This window comes from Panthera tigris, chromosome C1 (genome assembly GCF_018350195.1).
Source record: "Panthera tigris isolate Pti1 chromosome C1, P.tigris_Pti1_mat1.1, whole genome shotgun sequence".
Classification (NCBI taxonomy): domain Eukaryota; kingdom Metazoa; phylum Chordata; class Mammalia; order Carnivora; family Felidae; genus Panthera; species Panthera tigris.
In genome coordinates this window covers 216901266-216919915 of record NC_056667.1, presented here as the reverse complement: position 1 = coordinate 216919915, position 18650 = coordinate 216901266, and the positions used below count along the sequence as shown (strand labels likewise).

General features: G+C 53.2%; 2 protein-coding genes and 1 long non-coding RNA gene across 8 annotated transcripts in view; 1 reads left to right on the top strand and 2 right to left on the bottom strand.

The window, feature by feature from the left end:
- The window catches only part of SCLY (selenocysteine lyase), a 32433-nt gene extending 30866 nt beyond the window's left edge, over positions 1-1567 (bottom strand). Inside the window, exon 1 of one of the 2 annotated variants that reach the window (XM_042995841.1) lies at positions 1357-1567. In XM_042995841.1, the coding sequence (XP_042851775.1) occupies positions 1357-1445 (89 nt within the window). In that variant the 5' untranslated portion in view covers positions 1446-1567. The remainder of the gene's footprint in view (positions 1-1356) is intronic. The other variant, XM_042995837.1, reaches the window with a different exon arrangement.
- On the top strand, positions 1510-14158 carry LOC122241082. Its single transcript, XR_006221045.1, has 2 exons — positions 1510-1597; positions 14015-14158. It is a non-coding gene; the product is annotated as an uncharacterized LOC122241082 (long non-coding RNA).
- UBE2F (ubiquitin conjugating enzyme E2 F (putative)) overlaps positions 14056-18650 on the bottom strand; it is a 53567-nt gene continuing 48972 nt past the window's right edge. For all 5 annotated transcript variants that reach the window (XM_042995846.1, XM_042995842.1, XM_042995845.1 and 2 more), the window contains 2 exons: positions 18172-18234; positions 14056-14731 (listed from right to left, as the gene is read on the bottom strand). In XM_042995846.1, coding sequence (XP_042851780.1) covers positions 14681-14731; positions 18172-18234 — 114 coding nt within the window. In that variant the 3' untranslated portion in view covers positions 14056-14680. The remainder of the gene's footprint in view (positions 14732-18171; positions 18235-18650) is intronic.

Genomic DNA, 18650 nt, shown 5'->3' with positions numbered 1-18650 from the left:
CCCAGGTGCCCCTAAAATCAATAACAATGTTTAATTAAACCAATCCACATGAAAATTCAAATACAATTACCAACTGTGGCTGTTAAAAGTCTGTTGTTGTTGTTGTTTTAACCACAGTGTTCTAATGCAACATCTTGCTGTCCGAAGTCACCTGACTGGTTTGAGGCTTTGGCAAGTTTGACCCTTGGCCACTCCCGCTTGGCAAAGTGCTGATTCTGCTGTGACTGAAATCTGCAGGGGCCCCTAATCTTGCTGACACTTCCTACTAAGTATCCTAAGTTTCCTCAAGCTACTAGTGTCTGCTCAGCGACTGCAGCTTTTCAGTCTGCTGCTGGGGTGAGCTAATCCACGGCCTGAGTTTCAGATGAACATTTTATAGAGAACTCTGCTCTATTATTGTCTTCTTCCTTAAGATGCTATCGTTATCGGATGCGAAAGCTAAACTCTGTTCTGTCCACAACCAAAATGTAACAAAAAGGTATTGCGAGCCTCCTCTCCACTCGAGTCTCCCTGCAGGGCTTTCCCCTAGCCCCTTTGCTCAGTCTCCACCAAAGTAGACTGCCTAATGAAAAAGATGGTCAGATTTCGGCCTGGCCCGGAATTTTAAAGACACAAACCCTCCTCATATTCGGGTGCAGGGGCACAGTGGACCGGAAGGCCAACTGCTCAGGCCAGGGGCCCGGGGGACACGCTCCGCAGACCCCCCTTCCTCTGCGCGGGTGCACCAGCCAGTCCTGCGGCTCCGTCTCAGAAGCCCCCCTTCGCCACCACCGCCACCACTCCGGTCCACCCCACCTCCCTCTCCTAGATTTTTACAAGACTCCCAACGATGTCCTGCTTCCTCCCCTGTCCCGCCACCCCCTCCCCCCGCGCCTGGAATACACGTCCCGAAGTCCCTCCTGAGCTCCGTGGCTCCGCTCGCTGACCGCCGCCCTGCCAAGCCCTCCGCTCCAGCCGCGCGCTCGGCTCAGCCCCGGGGCCGGTGCAGCGGCTGCTCCCCCGCCCCGCGCGCTCTCCCCGGACTCGGGCGCTGACCCCCGGACGTCACTTGGCGCGGGAGCCCCGGCGCCGCGGTGCTTCCCACCTCGCACCCCGCGACGCGAGCCGCCCCGCCGACAGCGCGCCCGGCCGCGGGCCCGCGGGGACCGCCAGCTGGCGCCCCGCTCCGGGCGGGTCCCTCCCCCGGAGAGACCAGTGCCCGCCTCCGACCTCCCCGGGGGGGGGGGGGAACCCTCCCTGGAGAGACCCCTGCCCACCGCTCCCCACCGCCCGCATCCGGCCTCCCCGGGCGGGACCTCCCAACCCCGAGGGCTTCCCGGAGGAGGGCGCCGGCCGCTTCCCTCTCACGGCGCGCACCTCTCCGGTGGGGTCTTCTCTCCACCGTCGCCGGGCTGACACGCCGCGCGCCCGCGCGCCTCCCCGGTGAGCGCCACGGCCGCCTCCATCCGGCCCCAGCACTACCCCAACCGGCCGACCGCGCGGGTCGCGCCCCGGAGCGTCTCCTGGAGGCCCGGCGGAGGGGGCGGGGCCGCGAGGCCCGGGCGGCGTCCGGATTGGCTGAGCTTTGCACTCGGGCCAATGTCTGGGGCCAGCACAGGTGAGATGCCGATTGGCTGAGGGAGGTCAGGTGACGGGTGTGCGTCACAGGGGGCGCGGTCACGGAGGCTAGGAGGCGGGAGTGAGCGGCTCTCTGGATTCTGCACTGGTCCATACGCGCGGCAGCCGGGCCGGGGCTGGGGCCGGCTTGTCAAGGGGGCACTGTTGTCCCCATCTTATATATGGGGAAATTGAGGTACGGTATGGAAAAGCTCAGCACCTTGCCCAAGTTCACACGGGCAGTGAAGGACCCAGAATTTGAATTCGGGAGTGCTTTGCCAAGAAGGTGAATTCTAACTGGCTTTTCGTAGACTTTCTCGGTTTGACCTCCTGTTGGGATCCAGGCGTTGTCTCTTCCAGCTCTGCAAGCCTCTATATTTCTGGGTTCCTTATTTCCTTTCATTCTTGCTGGCAAAGTGAGCTCATTTCTTGCAACGTGCAGCCATAGCAAAGGACACAGCAAAATTTAAGAAGCAAGGAGACACCCAGCAGTTCAAGAACTATCAGCAGAGGAGGAAAAGAAAGGGAATTGGGAGAGCATGGCCAAGAGCAGATGAGAGTGTAGAGTGCAGCGGAGCGGGCGTCCGCACAGTGTCTACTGTATACAGTTAGGAGCACTGATGCATTTACTAAGGGAAATTTGAGTACAGCAGTGCGGAGAGGGCAGAAAAGGGCGCAGTGAGTTGACGGATGAATGGGACATGAAAGAACTGAGAACGTGGCCAACAGTTTCCTGAAGTTTGAAAGGAGAAGGAGCCACAAAAAGGGGTTACAAGATTAAGGGAAATATTTTAGAGACTGAACGTGTTTATAAACTGCAGGGAGGTAGCTAACAAGAAAACTGAAGATGAGAGACAAGAGGCAGAGGCCTGGAGGAGATGGGAGGGCATGGGCTTAAGAGAGAGCAAGGGTGGGGCACCTGGGTGGCTCAGTCGGTTGAGCTCAGGTCATGATCTCACGGTCTGGTCCGTGAGTTCGAGCCCCGCGTCGGGCTCTGTGCTGACAGCTCGGAGCCTGGAGCCTGCTTCCGATTCTGTGTCTCCCTCTCTCTCTGACCCTCCCGCGTTCATGCTCTGTCTCTCTCTGTCTCTCAAAAATAAACATTAAAAAAAATTAAAAACACAAGAGATGAGCTGAATAGAATAGACACTCAGCAAATTAGTAAGCTGAATGCCTGAGCATAGGAATTCTCTGATTATTGCTTAGAAGCATGAAGGGTTAAAAATTTTGAAACAAAAGAAAAAATCCATCCAATACGGTGATTTTCAACTGGGAGTGACTCTTCTCTCCAAGGGGCGTTGGACAATGCCTGCAGATAATTTTGGTTGTCATAATTGGGGGTAGGTCCTTCTGGGACCTAGTGAGTAGAAGCCTCTAATTTCCTACAACACGCAGGACCGCCCCCGCAGCAACAAATAATCTGTCCCAAAATGGCAATAGTGCTGAGGCTGAGAAACCCCGGTGTGGTTCCTCATTTCCATTTCGTACCGTATTCCTTCTGTCTGAGGACTTTGTTCAAAATTTTTTCTAGGGCTAGTCTGCTGATAGGACTTCTGTTTTTACATGCATGGGAAGAGTCCTTTTTTAAAGTTATTATTTATTTATTTTGGGAGAGAGAGAGAGAGAGGGAGCGAGAGAGAATTCCAAGCAGGCTCGGTGCTCAGTGCAGAGCCTGACATGGGGCTCGATCCCAAGAACCAAGAGATCAGGACGTGTGCTGAAATCAAGAGTCAGACGCTTAAGCCACTGAGCCCCCCGGGTGCCCCTGAGAAAAGTCTTTATTTTGCCTCCATCTTTGATATTTTCTCTAGATAAAGAATTTTAGCTTGAATTTTTTTCTGTTAGTACAGATGTTTCTCCACTGTTTTCTCACTTGCGTTGTTTCCAATGAGAAATCTGCTGTCACTTTGTTCCTCTACATACTATGTGTCTTTATTTCTTGCCTGCTTTTAATATTTTTGCTCTGTTGTTGACTTTTAAACGTTTTTAAGGTTTCTTTGTTTTGAGAGAGAGAGTGGAGGAGGGGCAGAGAGAGAGGAGAGAGAGAAGCCCAGGAAGGCTCCGTGCCATCAGCATGGAAGGGCTGGAACTCACAGACCGTGAGATCATGACCTGAGCTGAAATGAAGAGTCAGATGTTTAACCGACTGAGCCACCCAGTGGCTCTTATTTCTTCAAATAAGTTTCTCCTCCCTACTCCTCTGAAGACCCCCCGTTACAAGTATATTGGGTGTGTGAAGTTGTCCCACAGCTCAGTGAAGTTCTGTTGTTTTTTGCCCTAGTTCTGGTCCCACCTTTGTTTCATTCCGCATTGTTTTTACTGTCCTATCTTCTTCAAGTTCATGAATATTTTCTTCTGCAGTACATCACCTGTTGTTAAGCCCATCTAGTATATTTTCTTCATCACAGGTATGTATTTTTCTTCTGGAAGTTGAATTTGTGTCTTTTGTACATTTTCCATGTCTCGACACGAACAGTCTTCCCTCTACCTTCTTGAACTGTTTTCATTCTCTAGTCTACTAATTCTGTCATATTTCTCATTCTTGAGTCTGCTCCTTTTGACCGATTTTCCCCCTTGCCATGCGTCTTATTTTCTTCCTTGCATGCCTGTGATTTTGTATGGGGTTGTAATTTTGTATTACAGTGGCAGGCACTGTAAATTTTACGTTGTTGGGTCCTGGAGATACAGTTTTATCTGACAATGTTGAGATCGTTGTACATCTACATGCAGTTGTAGTAAATGATAGGAGGTGCTTTTTCCAGTTTTTCACAAGTTGGTACCTCTTCCGAAACTATAGTAATCCATTCTGCCCGCCTTTGCCTTCCAGTGGATTAGCTCATTTACATATATTTAATGTTGACTCTTAAAGTTACCATCTTACTGTTTTCTGTTTGTTTCATCTGGTTTTCAACACCGTTTCTCTTTACTTGCCTTCCTGTGGGTTATTCAAACATTTTTTTTAGTATTCCTTCTTGATTTGTCAATAGCGTTGTAAAATCGTTTTAATTCACATACATTAAATTCACCCCTTTAAAGTCTACAATTTGGGGCACCTGGGTGGCTCAGTCAGTTAAGCGTCCGACTTTGGCTCAGGTCGTGATCTCACGGTCTGTGAGTTTGAGCCCCACGTCGGGGTCTGTGCTGACAGTTCAGAGCCTGGAGCCTGCTTCGGGTTCCGTGTCTCCCTCTCTCTCTGCCTCTCCCCCACTAGCACTCTGTCTCTGTCTCTCTCTCGAAAATAAACATTAAAGAACATTTTAAGTGTACAATTTAGTATATTTACAAGGCTGTGCAGCCATCATCACTAATTCCAGAGCATTTTCGTCACCCCCCAAAAGGAACACTATACTCATTTGGCATTCAGTCTCCATTCCTTCCTCCCCACAGCCCCTAGCAACAACAATGCTACTTTCTGTATCTATAGATTTGCCTTTTCTGGACATTTCATTTATGTGGAACCATAGCTTCTTTCAGACGTGTTCATGTCTTTGAGGTCCATCCAGGTTGTAGCACGTTTCCATAATTCCTTTCTATTGATGATTACTATTCCTTTGCCTGGCTATACCACATCCTGTTTTCCAGTTCATCGGTTGACAGACATTTGGGTTTCCGGTTTTAAACTATGAAGAATAATGCTTCCCTGAACATTTATGTACACATTTTTACATGGAGACATATTTTCAGTTCTCTGGGTTATATACCTAGGAGTGGAATTGCTGGGTAATATGGTAACTTGTTGTGTTCACTTGGTATTCACTTTTTAAAAAAAATTTTTTTTTCAACGTTTTTTATTTATTTTTGGGACAGAGAGAGACAGAGCATGAACGGGGGAGGGGCAGAGAGAGAGGGAGACACAGAATCGGAAACAGGCTCCAGGCTCCGAGCCATCGGCCCAGAGCCTGACGCGGGGCTCGAACTCACGGACCGCGAGATCGTGACCTGGCTGAAGTCGGACGCTTAACCGACTGCGCCACCCAGGCGCCCCACTTGGTATTCACTTTTGATGAAATGTCCCGATAGGTGTTCACAACTGACTGCACGGGCATTGCACCAGCAATGTAGAGGACTCCAATTTCCCAGCATCCCTAGCAACCCTTGTCACTGTCTTTTATTTTAGCCATCCTAGTGGCTGTGAAGTGGTCTTGATTTGCATTTCCCTAATGACTAATTGTGATATTGTGGAATATAATGAGAAATGTATGTCTGGTCTTTGTCCCTGTTTCCTGGTACAGAGCTCGTAAAACCCTTGGAATTTCTCGGTGAGACAGAAATACAGGTGAAAGGAACACATTTTGTTATTTGTAGCAAGCCCTTTTCTGCCACACTCAAGCTTGGTGGGGGGGGGGGGAACCAGTCACTTGATTAGAGGGTTGGAACTTTGAGCCCCCACTCCCACCCCCAGTCTCTGAGGAGGAGACGTAAGCATCAACGGGCAGTAATTTAATCAGTCATCTCTGCATAATGAAGCCACTGTAAAAACCCTGGCTGGAGGGGTTTAGAGAGCGTCCTGGCGGGTGGACACGTGGGGTGCTGGGAGAGTGCACACCTGGAGAGGACACTCCTGGATCTGTGCGCACACAGATCTTCCGTGCCCTTCCCCCTGACCTTGACTTAGGCAGCTCTTCTGTGTGACTGTTCCTGAGTCGTCTCATTTTATAATGAGCCTGTAATCTAGTAAAGTTGTCCTGAGGTCTGTGATGTGTTCTAGCAAATTACTGAACCCATGGAGGGGGTCACCGAAGCCTTGGTGTGCAGCCAGTCAGAAGTGCCAGAGGCCAGGACTTGGGACTGGCATCTGAAGGGTGGGGGGCAGTCTTGTAGGACGGGGAGCTCTTAACCTGTGGGAGCTGATGCTCCCGGCAGATACAGGTGTCGGAACTAAACTGAATTGTAAGATACCCAGCTGGTGTCAGAGAACTGGTCTGTGCGGGGAAAAATCCCACATGTCTGGTGTCACGAGTGAGTAGTGAAGGGGCACCTGGGTGGCTCGGTCCGTTAAACACCCGACTCTTGATTTTGGCTCGGGTCTTGATCTCACAGTTCATGGGACTGAGCCCCATGTCAGGCTCTGCACTGAGGGCACGGAGCCTGCTTGGGATTCTCTCTCGCCTCCTCTCTCTCTGCCCCTTCCCCCCCACCCCCAACACACTCTTTCTCAAAATAAATCAACTTAAAAGAAAGAATTGGGGAGTGAACGGGAAGTTTTCCTGCCACTAGTGACTTTGAACATCTTTTCATGTGCCTATTGGCCATCTGTATACCCTCCTTGGAGAAACATCTATCCAGGTCCTCTGTCCATTTTCATTTCAAGTAGGCTCCACGCCCCGCACCGAGCCCAATGTGGGGCTTGAACTCCTAACCCCGAGATCAAGGTCTGAGCTGAGACCAAGAGTCAGATGCTTAACTGACTGAGCCGCCCAGGCGGCCCTCCTCTGTCCGTTTTTAAGTTCGGTCATCCTGTACTTGCTCAGTTGTAAGAATTCTTCTTTTTTTTTTTTTTTCTGGATACCTTTATCAGATGTGATTAGCAAATGTTTCTTCCCATTCTGTGGGCTTTTTACTGTCTTGGTGATTTCCTTTGAGGCATAAAGTTTCAGATTCTGACCAAATACAGATAGCGTTTCAACGCTATCAGATTGTTAAATAATGACAGACTCCGGGAAGGAGGCTTTGAAGGAGTTCCAGCCGTGCTCCGCTCCCTCCGCAATTACCGAATTACTGGTGTTCCTGGTTTTCACTGCAAAACGTGGGCTGTTAGTTTTTAAGGCTACTGTGGACTTAGAGTGGGAATTGGGGCCAGCGTAAGTTAACGTGGCACAAATCTGCTGTGCTTACGGAGACTTCTCCTTAAGATCACTGAAGTAAATTCTACTTACGATTACTGCCTTTGGTTATTAATTTCCAGAGTTCTGGAAAAGCTGGCTCTGAGAATTGTTGCCAATTTTCTTGTTGCTTTTATGGGGGAGAAAGTTTTCAGAAGTTCTTTGTCAATTTTGCTGATATCACTGCACTTCATACTGGGGTTTTTTTTGTTTGTTTTTAGCGTATTTTTCTTAGTGGCTGCTTTTTTAGTATATCTTACACGTGGGATTTATAAAGTCTACTAGCATCAACATTTTACCATAGAGTGAGGAAACCCACCTGCATTTTGTTCCCTCGACCTTCTCTACTTTCAAATGTCATTGTCATGTATCAAACGGCATATTTTTAATGTAATCATCATATATGATTTATAAATATTCCCTTTTGTCATTTCCATTTTGTTTGTAGAACTCCCCTTAGCTAACCTTCTTAAAAATCTTGTTTATTTTTTTTTTATTAATTTTTTTTTTAACGTTTATTTTTGAGACAGAGAGAGACAGAGCATGAGCGGGGGAGGGTCAGAGAGAGGGAGACACAGAATCTGAAACAGGCTCCAGGCTCCGAGCTGTCAGCACAGAGCCCGACGCGGGGCTCGAACTCACGGACCGCGAGATCGTGACCTGAGCCGAAGTCGGACGCTTAACCGACTGAGCCACCCAGGCGCCCCAAAATCTTGTTTATTTTTGAGAGAGAGAGAGACACGCGGAGCATGGGCGGGGGAGGGGCAGAAAAGGAGGGAGACCCAGCATCTGAAGCGGGTAGAGGAGCACCCGGGAGCAGGAGAGCCCGTGCGGTTATGGGGCGGGCTTGGTGCTGCCGGGGCTCCCGCTGGGGCCGTCTGCGGAGAGGGCACTTGCCCAGGCTGGGCAGACCGCGCTCTCTCACTGGGGGAAGGGGAGCTCGGGTCTGCAGGGGTGAAGAGGCTCGCGTGGCTGGGCCGTCGTGGCGGAGGGCCCCCAGTGGGCTCTGGACAGCCGCGGGCCCCCGGGGGCTGGGGGCTTCTGGGGCCGGTGCGCGTCGCGGGATTCCTTTTAAAAGCAGGTACCGCCCGGCCTCCCTGGTGCCTCTGGACGGGGGGCCGGTAGCGTCGGGCTTACTGAGACAGAGGCTTCTGGGCCGGGCTGCTGGTGGCAGGCTCTGGATTTAAAAATTCCTATTTGTCTTTGTTCTGGGACACGGTTCCTTTGAAACGACTCGATCCCTTTAAGGCTTGCTCTGAAGATATCTGGCCGGGAGCACGTGCAGCCTTTAGTGTCGGTTTTCCTGTCACGGAGCCGGTGCCCTCCGCAGTGCACTGTGATCACAGGTGATCACACATCCACTCTGGCTCGAGGGAACGTGGACTATTCTTGTCCGAGCTCCCGGGGTCATTTTCTCTTCTCCTTTCGGGTGGTGCTCCTCCCGACCCTCGGGTAGTTTCCTCAGGTGCGTGTGCGAGTCTGAGGGCCTGGCTGCAGGTCTCCAGAGCTCGCTCTGTGCTGCCCTCTCCCCTGGGAACTCTAGCTCCGGTGGCCTCCCCACATCCTTAGTCCCGTCGCAAGGTCAGTGCCTGCTGGATTCCACCTGCGTCTCCCCTCGCCCGGGCTGAGGCCGGGCAGGTCTCACTCAGGGAGCACCGCCCTGCTCCGCCTGCTGGCCGAGGGCTGAAGACTGTAATTCTGTCTACACTGTCAGGATTTTGCTTGTTCAAATAAGACGGTTACCCCATCTTGGACTAGTGCAAGCGCCCTCTGTCCTTTCCGTTATCTTCCCCACGATGGTTGTTCCCTTCTGCACTCTAGAACTGACCAAATTGGTCTCCAGATGATTGGTCTGTTTTCCCAGCATCGACCCTGCCCTGTCCTGCCGCGGAGGTCTTGCCAGTTACGGCTCCATCCCGTTGCCTTTTCATTTCAGCCTGTTGTCCCCTTGGGACTTTGATTCCGAGTCAAAAGTGCAATTCACTGCGTTTCCCTAAACATGTGGTTTTCTCCCCTGAAAAAGTTCCTTTTAATCCTACACTCAAAGTGTCCCGTTCAGCCCGAATCTGCTCAGTATTATTTCTACTCTGCGGTATTTTCTCCAGTCCTACCCGCTCCAGCAAAGCAGACTGTTCAGACTCGGCACCGGCCAGCTCTCAGAGAAGGGTGGGTCGCTCACCTGCGAGGCATCAGCCACTGCCTCCAGGCAGCACGCCGGGCTTCCAGTGAGGGGGCTGTCTTGAGCAGGCATTATGCATCTGCTGTGCTTGGACTCTGAAGGTCCTGCTGGATTTACTCAGCACCTAGTAACCCTATTGTAACAAGCGATTCCGTGTTCACGGGATGGCCAAGCCAAGGCCCCGTGCTCCATGCGCTGCCTGACTCCGGAAGGGCGGGAATACATACGGAGCCAGTTGTAGACCACACCCCCTGTGCTCCTGGAAGCCTGGGCGAGGTGAGGCTATCCCAGGAGCTGTCCACCTGCCTGTCAGGTAGGCCTCACAGCAGTGGCACCCTGTGAACTCAATCGCGGAAGGAGCCCCAAGAGGGAGGTGGACCTTGTCACAAGGCCTGAAGGTCATGACCCACTTTGAGGTCAGGCAGGGTCTTCAGGGCAGTGGCTGGCACAGTGGACAGGGGGCCAGTCACAATGGGCTCATGTGCTAGGTGCAGGGGGGCTTCTTCTGGAGGGGATGGGAAGATTAGAGGTGCCCCCCCCCCCCCCCGCAGCAAGCTGGGGGGAATGTGGGGAGGCCGTCCCACCGGTTTGTCCTGGTCTCACCGGGCTGTCAGCCAGGTCTTCCTGCATCAACTGTGGCCCTTGTCACACACCACGGGCTGGTCTGGTGAGGTGCACAGCAACCACAGTGGGATCCGTGCCCACTGGACTCCCCCCCTTCCCCCGCTCCCATCGAGAACCACCCCAGGGAGTCAGGTCCTCTCAGACTCATTTGAGGCTGAACAGGCAACACGGCTCTCTATACCCGGTGCTGCACCCACCTTAGGGCCCCTCGGCCTCACCCTGGTTGGGAGTGGGGGTGGGAGGGCAGGACACAGGTGAACAGGGCCGTTGAGGCCGGAATGCATTTTGAAAGAGACATCTGATAAGATCCACGGCTGGCGAGCACCAGGTGGGTCAATGAGGTCTGACACCGAGGTGATAAAAACCCAACAGGAAAAACTGCAACACAGAGGAGTCAGTTGTACGAGGCCAGAGACGGAGCAGGCTGCACACGGGCATCGGAGCAGGGAGAGCGCCGCTGGGTGGGAAGGCTCACCAGGGAGACTGCACGAGGTGCCGCGCCACCCACGGCCGGTCCTTCCTGGCGCCTGGCCCCTGACAAGTATTCACCCCATTCTGCGGAGCTGGGGCGCTGTCCCGTCTCTCCTCCAGCACCAGGAACTCTTGGGCAAGCATGGTTTCTTCCAGCTGGCCCTGACATGAACTGAAAAGTGAATTTATCAAAGAACTCTGGCTCAGTGAACTGGGCAATGGAAATGAATGAGCCCTAAGATGATTTTTTTTTAAGAGTATAATTCAGTTCTTTATACAGCTTAACATGAATAGACATTCTTGACAAGGCCAGGTCCCCAAATGCCTTCATCACTGGGCTTTTTGAAGAACTTTTTTCAAACCACAGTTCTTTCACTCCATCGATTCTGGTAACCCATGGAAACCCAGGCCATGAGTGGGGACTTCAGTGGGCAACACGGACCCTTCCGAATTAGCCCCTCCAAGCTGTTGACTTGTTTGAGGCGGGACTTCAGGAGGAAAGAAGGGAGCGACAAATGCTCTCATTTCCCAAGTTCTTTGGCAAAGTTAAAATACGTTATTTTGCTAAGACTATCTATACATTAGCATTTTATTAGACACTTTGATGAATAACAAACTTGTAGCAAACCTGACTTTCCAAGGTAAAACATATTTTTAAGTGAACGAAAGTGCAAACGATCCCGGGTTGGCCGGCACGAGCTGAGAAGAGCCTCGTTAAAGACTGCGATTGGTGGCTCCCTGTGACGTCTGGTTGGAATTTTACATTAATAACTATTCTGGTTGATTTTGATCATCCCGTCGGGAAGAAGTCTGACATAATAGGAATTTGTGATTGTCTTCACAGCGGTGGTGGTGGGGGGGGGGGCGGTTACAGCAATCCCAGGAGGCAGTGGGGCACATCCTCTGGGAGCACCACCACCTGGGGTTGGAGTTTGCGCTCTGGGATTTTTGTGCGGCGCTCCAGAGCCCGGCCCAATCAATGTCTGCTCCTGCTACCGTAAGAGGATTGCACACGGGCTCAGCCACCAGGTGGCCTGAGACTCTGCTGGGACTGGTCCGGCTCTGGCCAAATCACGGGGACAGCGGCTGTTGCCTTCTGCACCCATGGGGGCGTTTCACAGAAGTGTGGGGGCCGGGGGACTGAGGGCAGAGGAAAATCTGCCTGGACATCTTGAAACAGTTAAACTAGCAAACACTAAGGTACATGTTCCTTTTAAAGACTACGCATTCGGACTATTTTAGCTACTGCAAACAGTCCGAACCAGCCCTCACAAAGCTTTCACGTGTAATTTCCGCACCGCAGACTTCTCTAGCAGGTGCACAACCCGGCTTAATCTGTAGTCGGTAGAAACCATAAACAGCCCTGTAAGGCTTTTGGTGCTTATGGAGGACAGTAGATAAAGCAGGGTGTCTTGTTAGCCATAACCCAAGACACCGCTCCCTGGTCAGCACTCTACAAGCAGCCAGATACAGAGGACGGAAGTAACACAGCAAAGGATCAGTACGTAACACCAGACTCACGCACTCGCCCTGGCTCCTTACCAAGACTTCAGAGGGAGTCTGTGTTTGAGCCGAGACACGTGAGCTTCGCCTTCCGACCGGTCTACCCTGGAACTGTTTCCTGCCGAGTGTGCTTGGGAAACGTGTTGCTGACATCCAAACGCTACGCCTCAGAGCCAGGGGGACCCCAGTGGACATCAGAGAAGCCCGGAGCTTCCTGTTCCCAGGGCCTGCTCCACGCCATCTGGCTCCAGGACTGGAAACCCTCCCCTGGCAGATCGGAAACCAATTATCATCCGCCTGGTGGAGCCCATGGACTGGAGTCAGAAATGTTACTTCGGCCCGAGCGGGGAGGAGACTCCCAAGAAACCAAAAGGCCTGCAAGTCAGGGTGCTGCAGCCGCCCAAAGATGCCCCGGGCCCCACTGGCCACGTGCCCAGCGCAGTACTGTTTCCCCACCACGACGGGCTGGGCCAGGCTGGCTGTGTTCCTTACCAAGATGGGGGAAGGCAAGGCCTCGGAGGGATTTGCACCGGACAGAAAAGGATGATCTTGTCACGGGGAAAGGTCATTTCTGAGGAATTAATTGATCTCTGATAAGCAAAGTATTTCTCTATTGCGCAAATATTTTGAGGTCAGAATTAGCAGCCGTACCTTCCAGTCTCGTCCAGAAGGTACTCTTTTACTACAACGTGCAGATTTCTATTCAACCATGGACTCTGGAGTCATTTCTTCCACCCCCATCTGCACCACCAGCTGTGCAGCCTGGGAGCTGCTCGGACAGCCGTGAGATATGACGACTCAAGCCTGGGGTTGCCCAGGCACAGAACCGCATGGCCTGGATCACAGGGGCAGAACTCAGGCCACAGTGTGGGCAGGCCAGCTGCTGATCTGCCCTGTGTCCTGCTCCAATTAGTGTGTAAGCTTCAGTGCCTCTTCCAGGCTCCAGGATGCAGGGTTACTGTTGTCCTCCTCACAGGCCCCAAGCCTCCCAGCTGCCACCATGCCCTCGATCCGGCCCCACTCTTCCTGCGCTGTGCACCAGAGGTGTGGCCGATCGGTCAGGGCCCCCTCAGTCCAACGGGCACAATTCCTGATTACAAATGGGAAGGAGGCATGGCCCACATTCCCTCCTTGCCCATCTCTAGGACGCACTGATCTCATAATCAGATAGTGCATTATAAACGAGGAAAAACACACCAGGCTGGGGAGATGGCAGAGAGGGGGGGATCCAGAGGTCAGAGGAGGCTGTTAAACTTGACTATGCCAGGCAGGCAGCAGGTGAAAACCCTACAATTATTTATTTTGCATTTGATTTCACTGGGTCAGATATCTAACTGCTGGAATAAAGCCACCTGCCTCCTTAGTTTTCTTCCTCTGAAGTGCACCGGCCTGAGTCTGGCTGGATGCTGCTGCTGATTCCCAGCCCTGCAAGGCCCTAGGAGGCTCCCTGCAGATGGACCGGAAACACAGCAAGCTCAGAAGGCCACAGGCACGGTCTCAGGGGCAGGAGACACGGGTGGCTGATTCCCTCAGGACCCGAGGCCCCCTGGCACTGCTTACTGGCTCGCAACCACAAGGCCACTGTGGAGACACCAAGCCCCTGCCTGATCTGGGCTCTGGCCGGTTTCCTCTGGGCAGCAGGTGGGAAAGGGCTCCCTGCCTTTTGTTTTAAACCACCCAGATCTAGCTTCAGAAGGTTCCAAAAACTTCCTCGCCCCAACTGGACCCCAAAGAGTTGATTTTTTAGAAGCCAAATTCTTGTTTCATTTGGACAGAAGGAATAATGTGTCTTTCATATTTTCTTTGTATTTCTCCCCAGCATCTTCCTGTCTGCTCTATACAATGAAAATACAAACTAAATGAAGATAGAAAAAAATAATTAAAGCATTAAATTGTACAAATTACAAATCTGTTCCAAAATATACTTACATTAAATAAAATACGCATTTCAGTAAGAGATCTACAGTGAATGACTATGCATTCTGGGAAGCTTCATGACAGGTAGGCAGGACCAACGTCGGCAGGAAGGAGCTGAGAGAATCTGCATCCAATCACAGTGTGTAGCGGGCTTCTTACGGCCCACCTGCGAGCTACACTGAGCACATCACCAGCATCACGTGTGCGGGGGGGAAGGGCTTGGGGAAAAGGGGACAAAGCAAGCGCTAGCCTCAACTCTGAGTTCATGACAACTGCTCAGGAATCTCATCAACAGCCTATACAGTACAGTTTCCAAAAAGTAAACATGTTAAGGTAAGCAGACAACTCTTTCGGACCCCAGACACATGTTCCTGCTGTATTTATGTGGGACTCTCCATCTACAATGGGCGGTCGTGCAGAGGCTCTTCCTCGGGACAGCGTGGTCACAGGATGCGGACGACCCGGGGGTCTGAGGGAGCGCGAGGGCTGGGGAGGAGGCTCCCTTTTGGTTGCGGTTGGGGACAAGCCTACAACACACAGTCCGCAGCCCCACCGTCTCCTCCTCCTATCATCTGGCATAACGCTTAATGTAATCTTCCACTTTATTCCGGAAGTCCTCCTGTGGAGCGAGAGGGATCGGGGGAGAAGGAACAAGAGGGAGCGAGTTAGCGAGGGAAGCACCACTTCCGGAACGCGTGGGACCCACCCGAGCCAAGGAGCCGCTGCGTGCTCTGGAGAGCGCCGGCAGGACTTGGCCCCACGGGCCCCCAGCTGCCACGGCCGCAGGACAACCAGAGGCCCGAGGAGCCGAGAGCCACTTCCCTGCTGCTCCGGGTGTCCGCCGTGGGCGGGACGCCGTGCCAGGAGGGCTGGGGGTGGGGACGCGCAAACAGAATCTCCGAGCGGAAGGGAGCCTAAGACCCTTGGCTTTGCAGATGGGGAGACTGTGGCCCACGGTGTGCTCAAGGGGACAACGGAGGTCAGGACAGGGCTCTTGACCACAACTGGGGGTGAGTCACAGCTGCTGCTCTCCGAAGACCCACGTCCAGATCGGAATTCCTAGGACGACCCCCGCAGAACTTGCTGCCTACTGGAAACGTACCCACTTCTCACGGCACGAGTGTGGCCCGCCATCTGAGGGACGGCTGTGCCAAGGGGTGGGCCTGCGGCAGGGGCCCCTCCCTGGGCGCCGGGCAGAGCCCGACACATCCGCTGAAGAGAGGCGGCGTGGCCCTCAGCACCTCCAGGCCGGCACGGGCAGGAAGCACCCCAGGTGTGTCCCTCAGGCCTGCTCTAAGCTTAGCGCCCGAGGTCCCGGGCCCTGCGGGACCGGGCGAGAGGCCCTGGGGCTACGCGCCCACCTCACAACACACGTGTTCAGCGTGGGGACGCTGTGATGGGACAGGCAGACCTCACCCCTCTTAACTCCTACAACACAGCAAGGGGCCGCCCTGCAGCAGTGCCTTCCCGCCGCGCGTCTGGAGCACAGCAGGGCCCCTGGGGGGCCCTGCGAGGACCGCACCCTCCGGTGGCCAGTCCCGGCCCGAGCAGCTCCTCCTCTGCCCACACTCCACTCACGTAGTGACCCTTTCGAGGTCGGCGGGTTCCTGGTTTAAGGGTCTGGAAATGGTTTGGTGACGCAAGTGGGGAGCTCTGGCGGCCCTCCCGGCGGCCCCGACTTGGCCATTCCCACAGCACCCAGAGGCCAGCAGTACCGTCAGCGCCTAAGGGGCCGCAACCAAAGCTCGCAGGATGCGAGGACCCCACGGGCACCCCCACCCCGTCCAGCCCTCGAGACCAAAACTGCCTCTGCTCTCTTACCCCCCGTGCTCTCCCCTCACCCAGGACGAAGCTCGTGCGTCCCACCTCCGCCCCTGCCTGAGGGCCCACCGAGCAAGGCCCACATGCCTGGGTTCACATCCTGGGCTCTGCCCCTTCCGGGCAAGTCTCTTACCTCCTTGGTGGCTCTACTTCCCCAGCAGCAAATCAGGGATAACAAGAGTCCCTCCCTCGTGGAGATTAACAGGGGAGTGAACGGTCCTTGAGAAGTGTGTGGGACAGAGTCCGGAAAGGCCACCCAAGGTTGCTGCTGCTCTCTATGTCACGGCTGTCCCGCAACTCTGCTCTAAGTCTTCTCCGAACACCCCAGCACACTCCCGCCTCAGGGCCTTTGCGCTGCTGTCAACACTCCAGAATGCTCTTCCCTGATATCCGTTTGGTTCACACCAGATCTCTACTCATCTTATCAGAAAGGCTTTCTCTGAGCACCCTACATACGACAGGGAACCCATCACCGCCTCCTGCCCCACCAACGCCCACCCCCTCTGCTCACTAGCATGTGCACTCCCTGGGGACAGTGATTGTGCATCAACAGATCCTTGAGTGTTATTAGCCCCTCACCTGGCACTGAAGTGGCCACCATGAAACTTTAGAGGAACAATGGCCACGAAATAAAGTAACGAGAAAAGTTCAGTCACTGTCATCATGACTCGGCATAAGGACATGGGTGGGGCTGGGGCACTTCCTAGAATTCATGTGGAGGCGTCACTGTTGGAGGACTTTAGGTCCAGCTCACTGGGGCTGAGAGCTTATAAACGCAAGTTTTCCCCTTATTTCATCCAAAGAATGGAAAGCAACCTTCCAAGAGAAATAAACGGATAGGCCACGGGTAACAGGGCTTTCTCCACGTGGCCCTGGAAATATTCCCATTATCAGCCCTTTCTCCCCCTGACTAGGTTTCTATAAGACACAGTGTTGAGTGGGGAAGCCCTTGTTAGGGACAGCGACAAGTGGAGTGACAATGTGAATGGGGCCCTGAGCACACCCGCAAGGGCTCGTCGGTGCAGCGGACAAACCAAGGCTTTGCCAAGCAGCACAAGCCGTGAGAGCAGCCGGGGGGCACCCCTGCCCGGGGCCCGCGCACCCCGGCCCCTCCTGAAGGCCCCTGCTGCTCCCAGCCTCCTCTGCCTGACCGGAAGCTCCCACTGACCCCGAGGTCCCACTGCACGCCTCACTGGCCCCTGCTGTGCCCGTCACATGGTCTCGTGAGCCTGTGTCAGATCCGTGCTGGGGGGCGCGGCTCTCGCGGGCACTCCTGCCCCCCTTTGGGGCCCTGCTGAGGCAGCACCTCTCTTCGCCCCTCTGCCCGAGGTTGTAGGTAACAGCACACACTCTGGCACACACACGCAGCAGGCCTCACGTACACAGAAGCACCCGCTCTTAAGCGCAGCATTTAGAACCTCACATGTTCAGGCTGGGTGTTGGGAACAGTGCTGGGTGGCTAACTTCTGGGGTGCGGAGGGCTCACCAGGGAGGAATCTGGTTCAGAAAATGCAACTCGAGGCTCCACGACTGAACCAAGTTAGCCCTGCAGCTGCGTCTGCTTAGGCCTTACTGGCTGGTTGGCTTGGCCCCAACTAAAGCCGATCAGTCTCTCACAGCCCCGTCTCAGTCACAGGGCCGTCACCCTGACTCCTGCTCCTACACTCTGTTCGTGTACTTTTAAGGATGTGCGTACAAGGGATATTTATTGCATTACCGTCATAGTTGGGGGGAAAAAACATGGGAAAAACCTGAGTGCCCACAATGAAATGGTTGAAAAAAGTACAGTAGAGCCATTTTATGGACCATTAGTTCCTAAAATGAGTGAGTGATGGTTTATTCACAGACTTGGAGGAAAAAAGTTAAAAAAAAAAAAAAAAAAAAGGAATTGAAGATTAAGAGTAATAAACGGGATCCAATTATGCTGGAGCAAAACCAAACCGCAAAGCGAGCGTATGAGCCTAAGTGCAACGGGAGGACGGGCAGGGCGATGGTGGTCGCTGGGCCCCACACGGTTCGTCAGGAAAACTGACAGTTACTGGCTTTAAATCCCGCGGATTGAATTCTACTAGGAAACCACATCTAATAAAAGCCCTTCTGTCTGACCTTGGGTCAGACATTACTCACCAATTGCTTATCGATGGCTTTAAATTGCAGGCCAGACCTACATTCTCAGCCTTGTGTTTATCTGCTCAAGAGACAGAAAGCCACCAACCCAGGGCGCTGCTGCGAGCTTACCTTGTCCCGCAGGTGATGTTCTGCAGCCTCAATATTCAGCGGATCATCAAAATTCAAAAGATCCTTAAAGAGAGAAAAACTCAAAGTAAACCATGGCAAGAACCCGTTCTTCTGCTGTCACATGTGTTCACTTTATGAACCAGGAGACGGGAAGCTAATCAGCCACGGGACAAGCTAGAGAAACTCCATCACGGCTCACGGCTCTCGGGACGGAAGCGTGCCGAACGTGTGGGTGTCTTCTTCAAAATGTGGGCGAACGGCTGACTGAAGGACTGGGGATGTTTACATACAACTGTCCAAAGTTTGGTGAAAATGGAGGATGGTAACCGCATTAAGTTCTAATGCTACTTTTGATAAAGAGCCACTCTTGTTAGCATTTCCGAATAAAAATCCCACTCTTGTCTTCAAAAACTCATTTCTTGCTTTACTTTGTGATGAACATCTCTGCCGCTGCAAGTCTGTGGCTTCCTTCCGGGCTG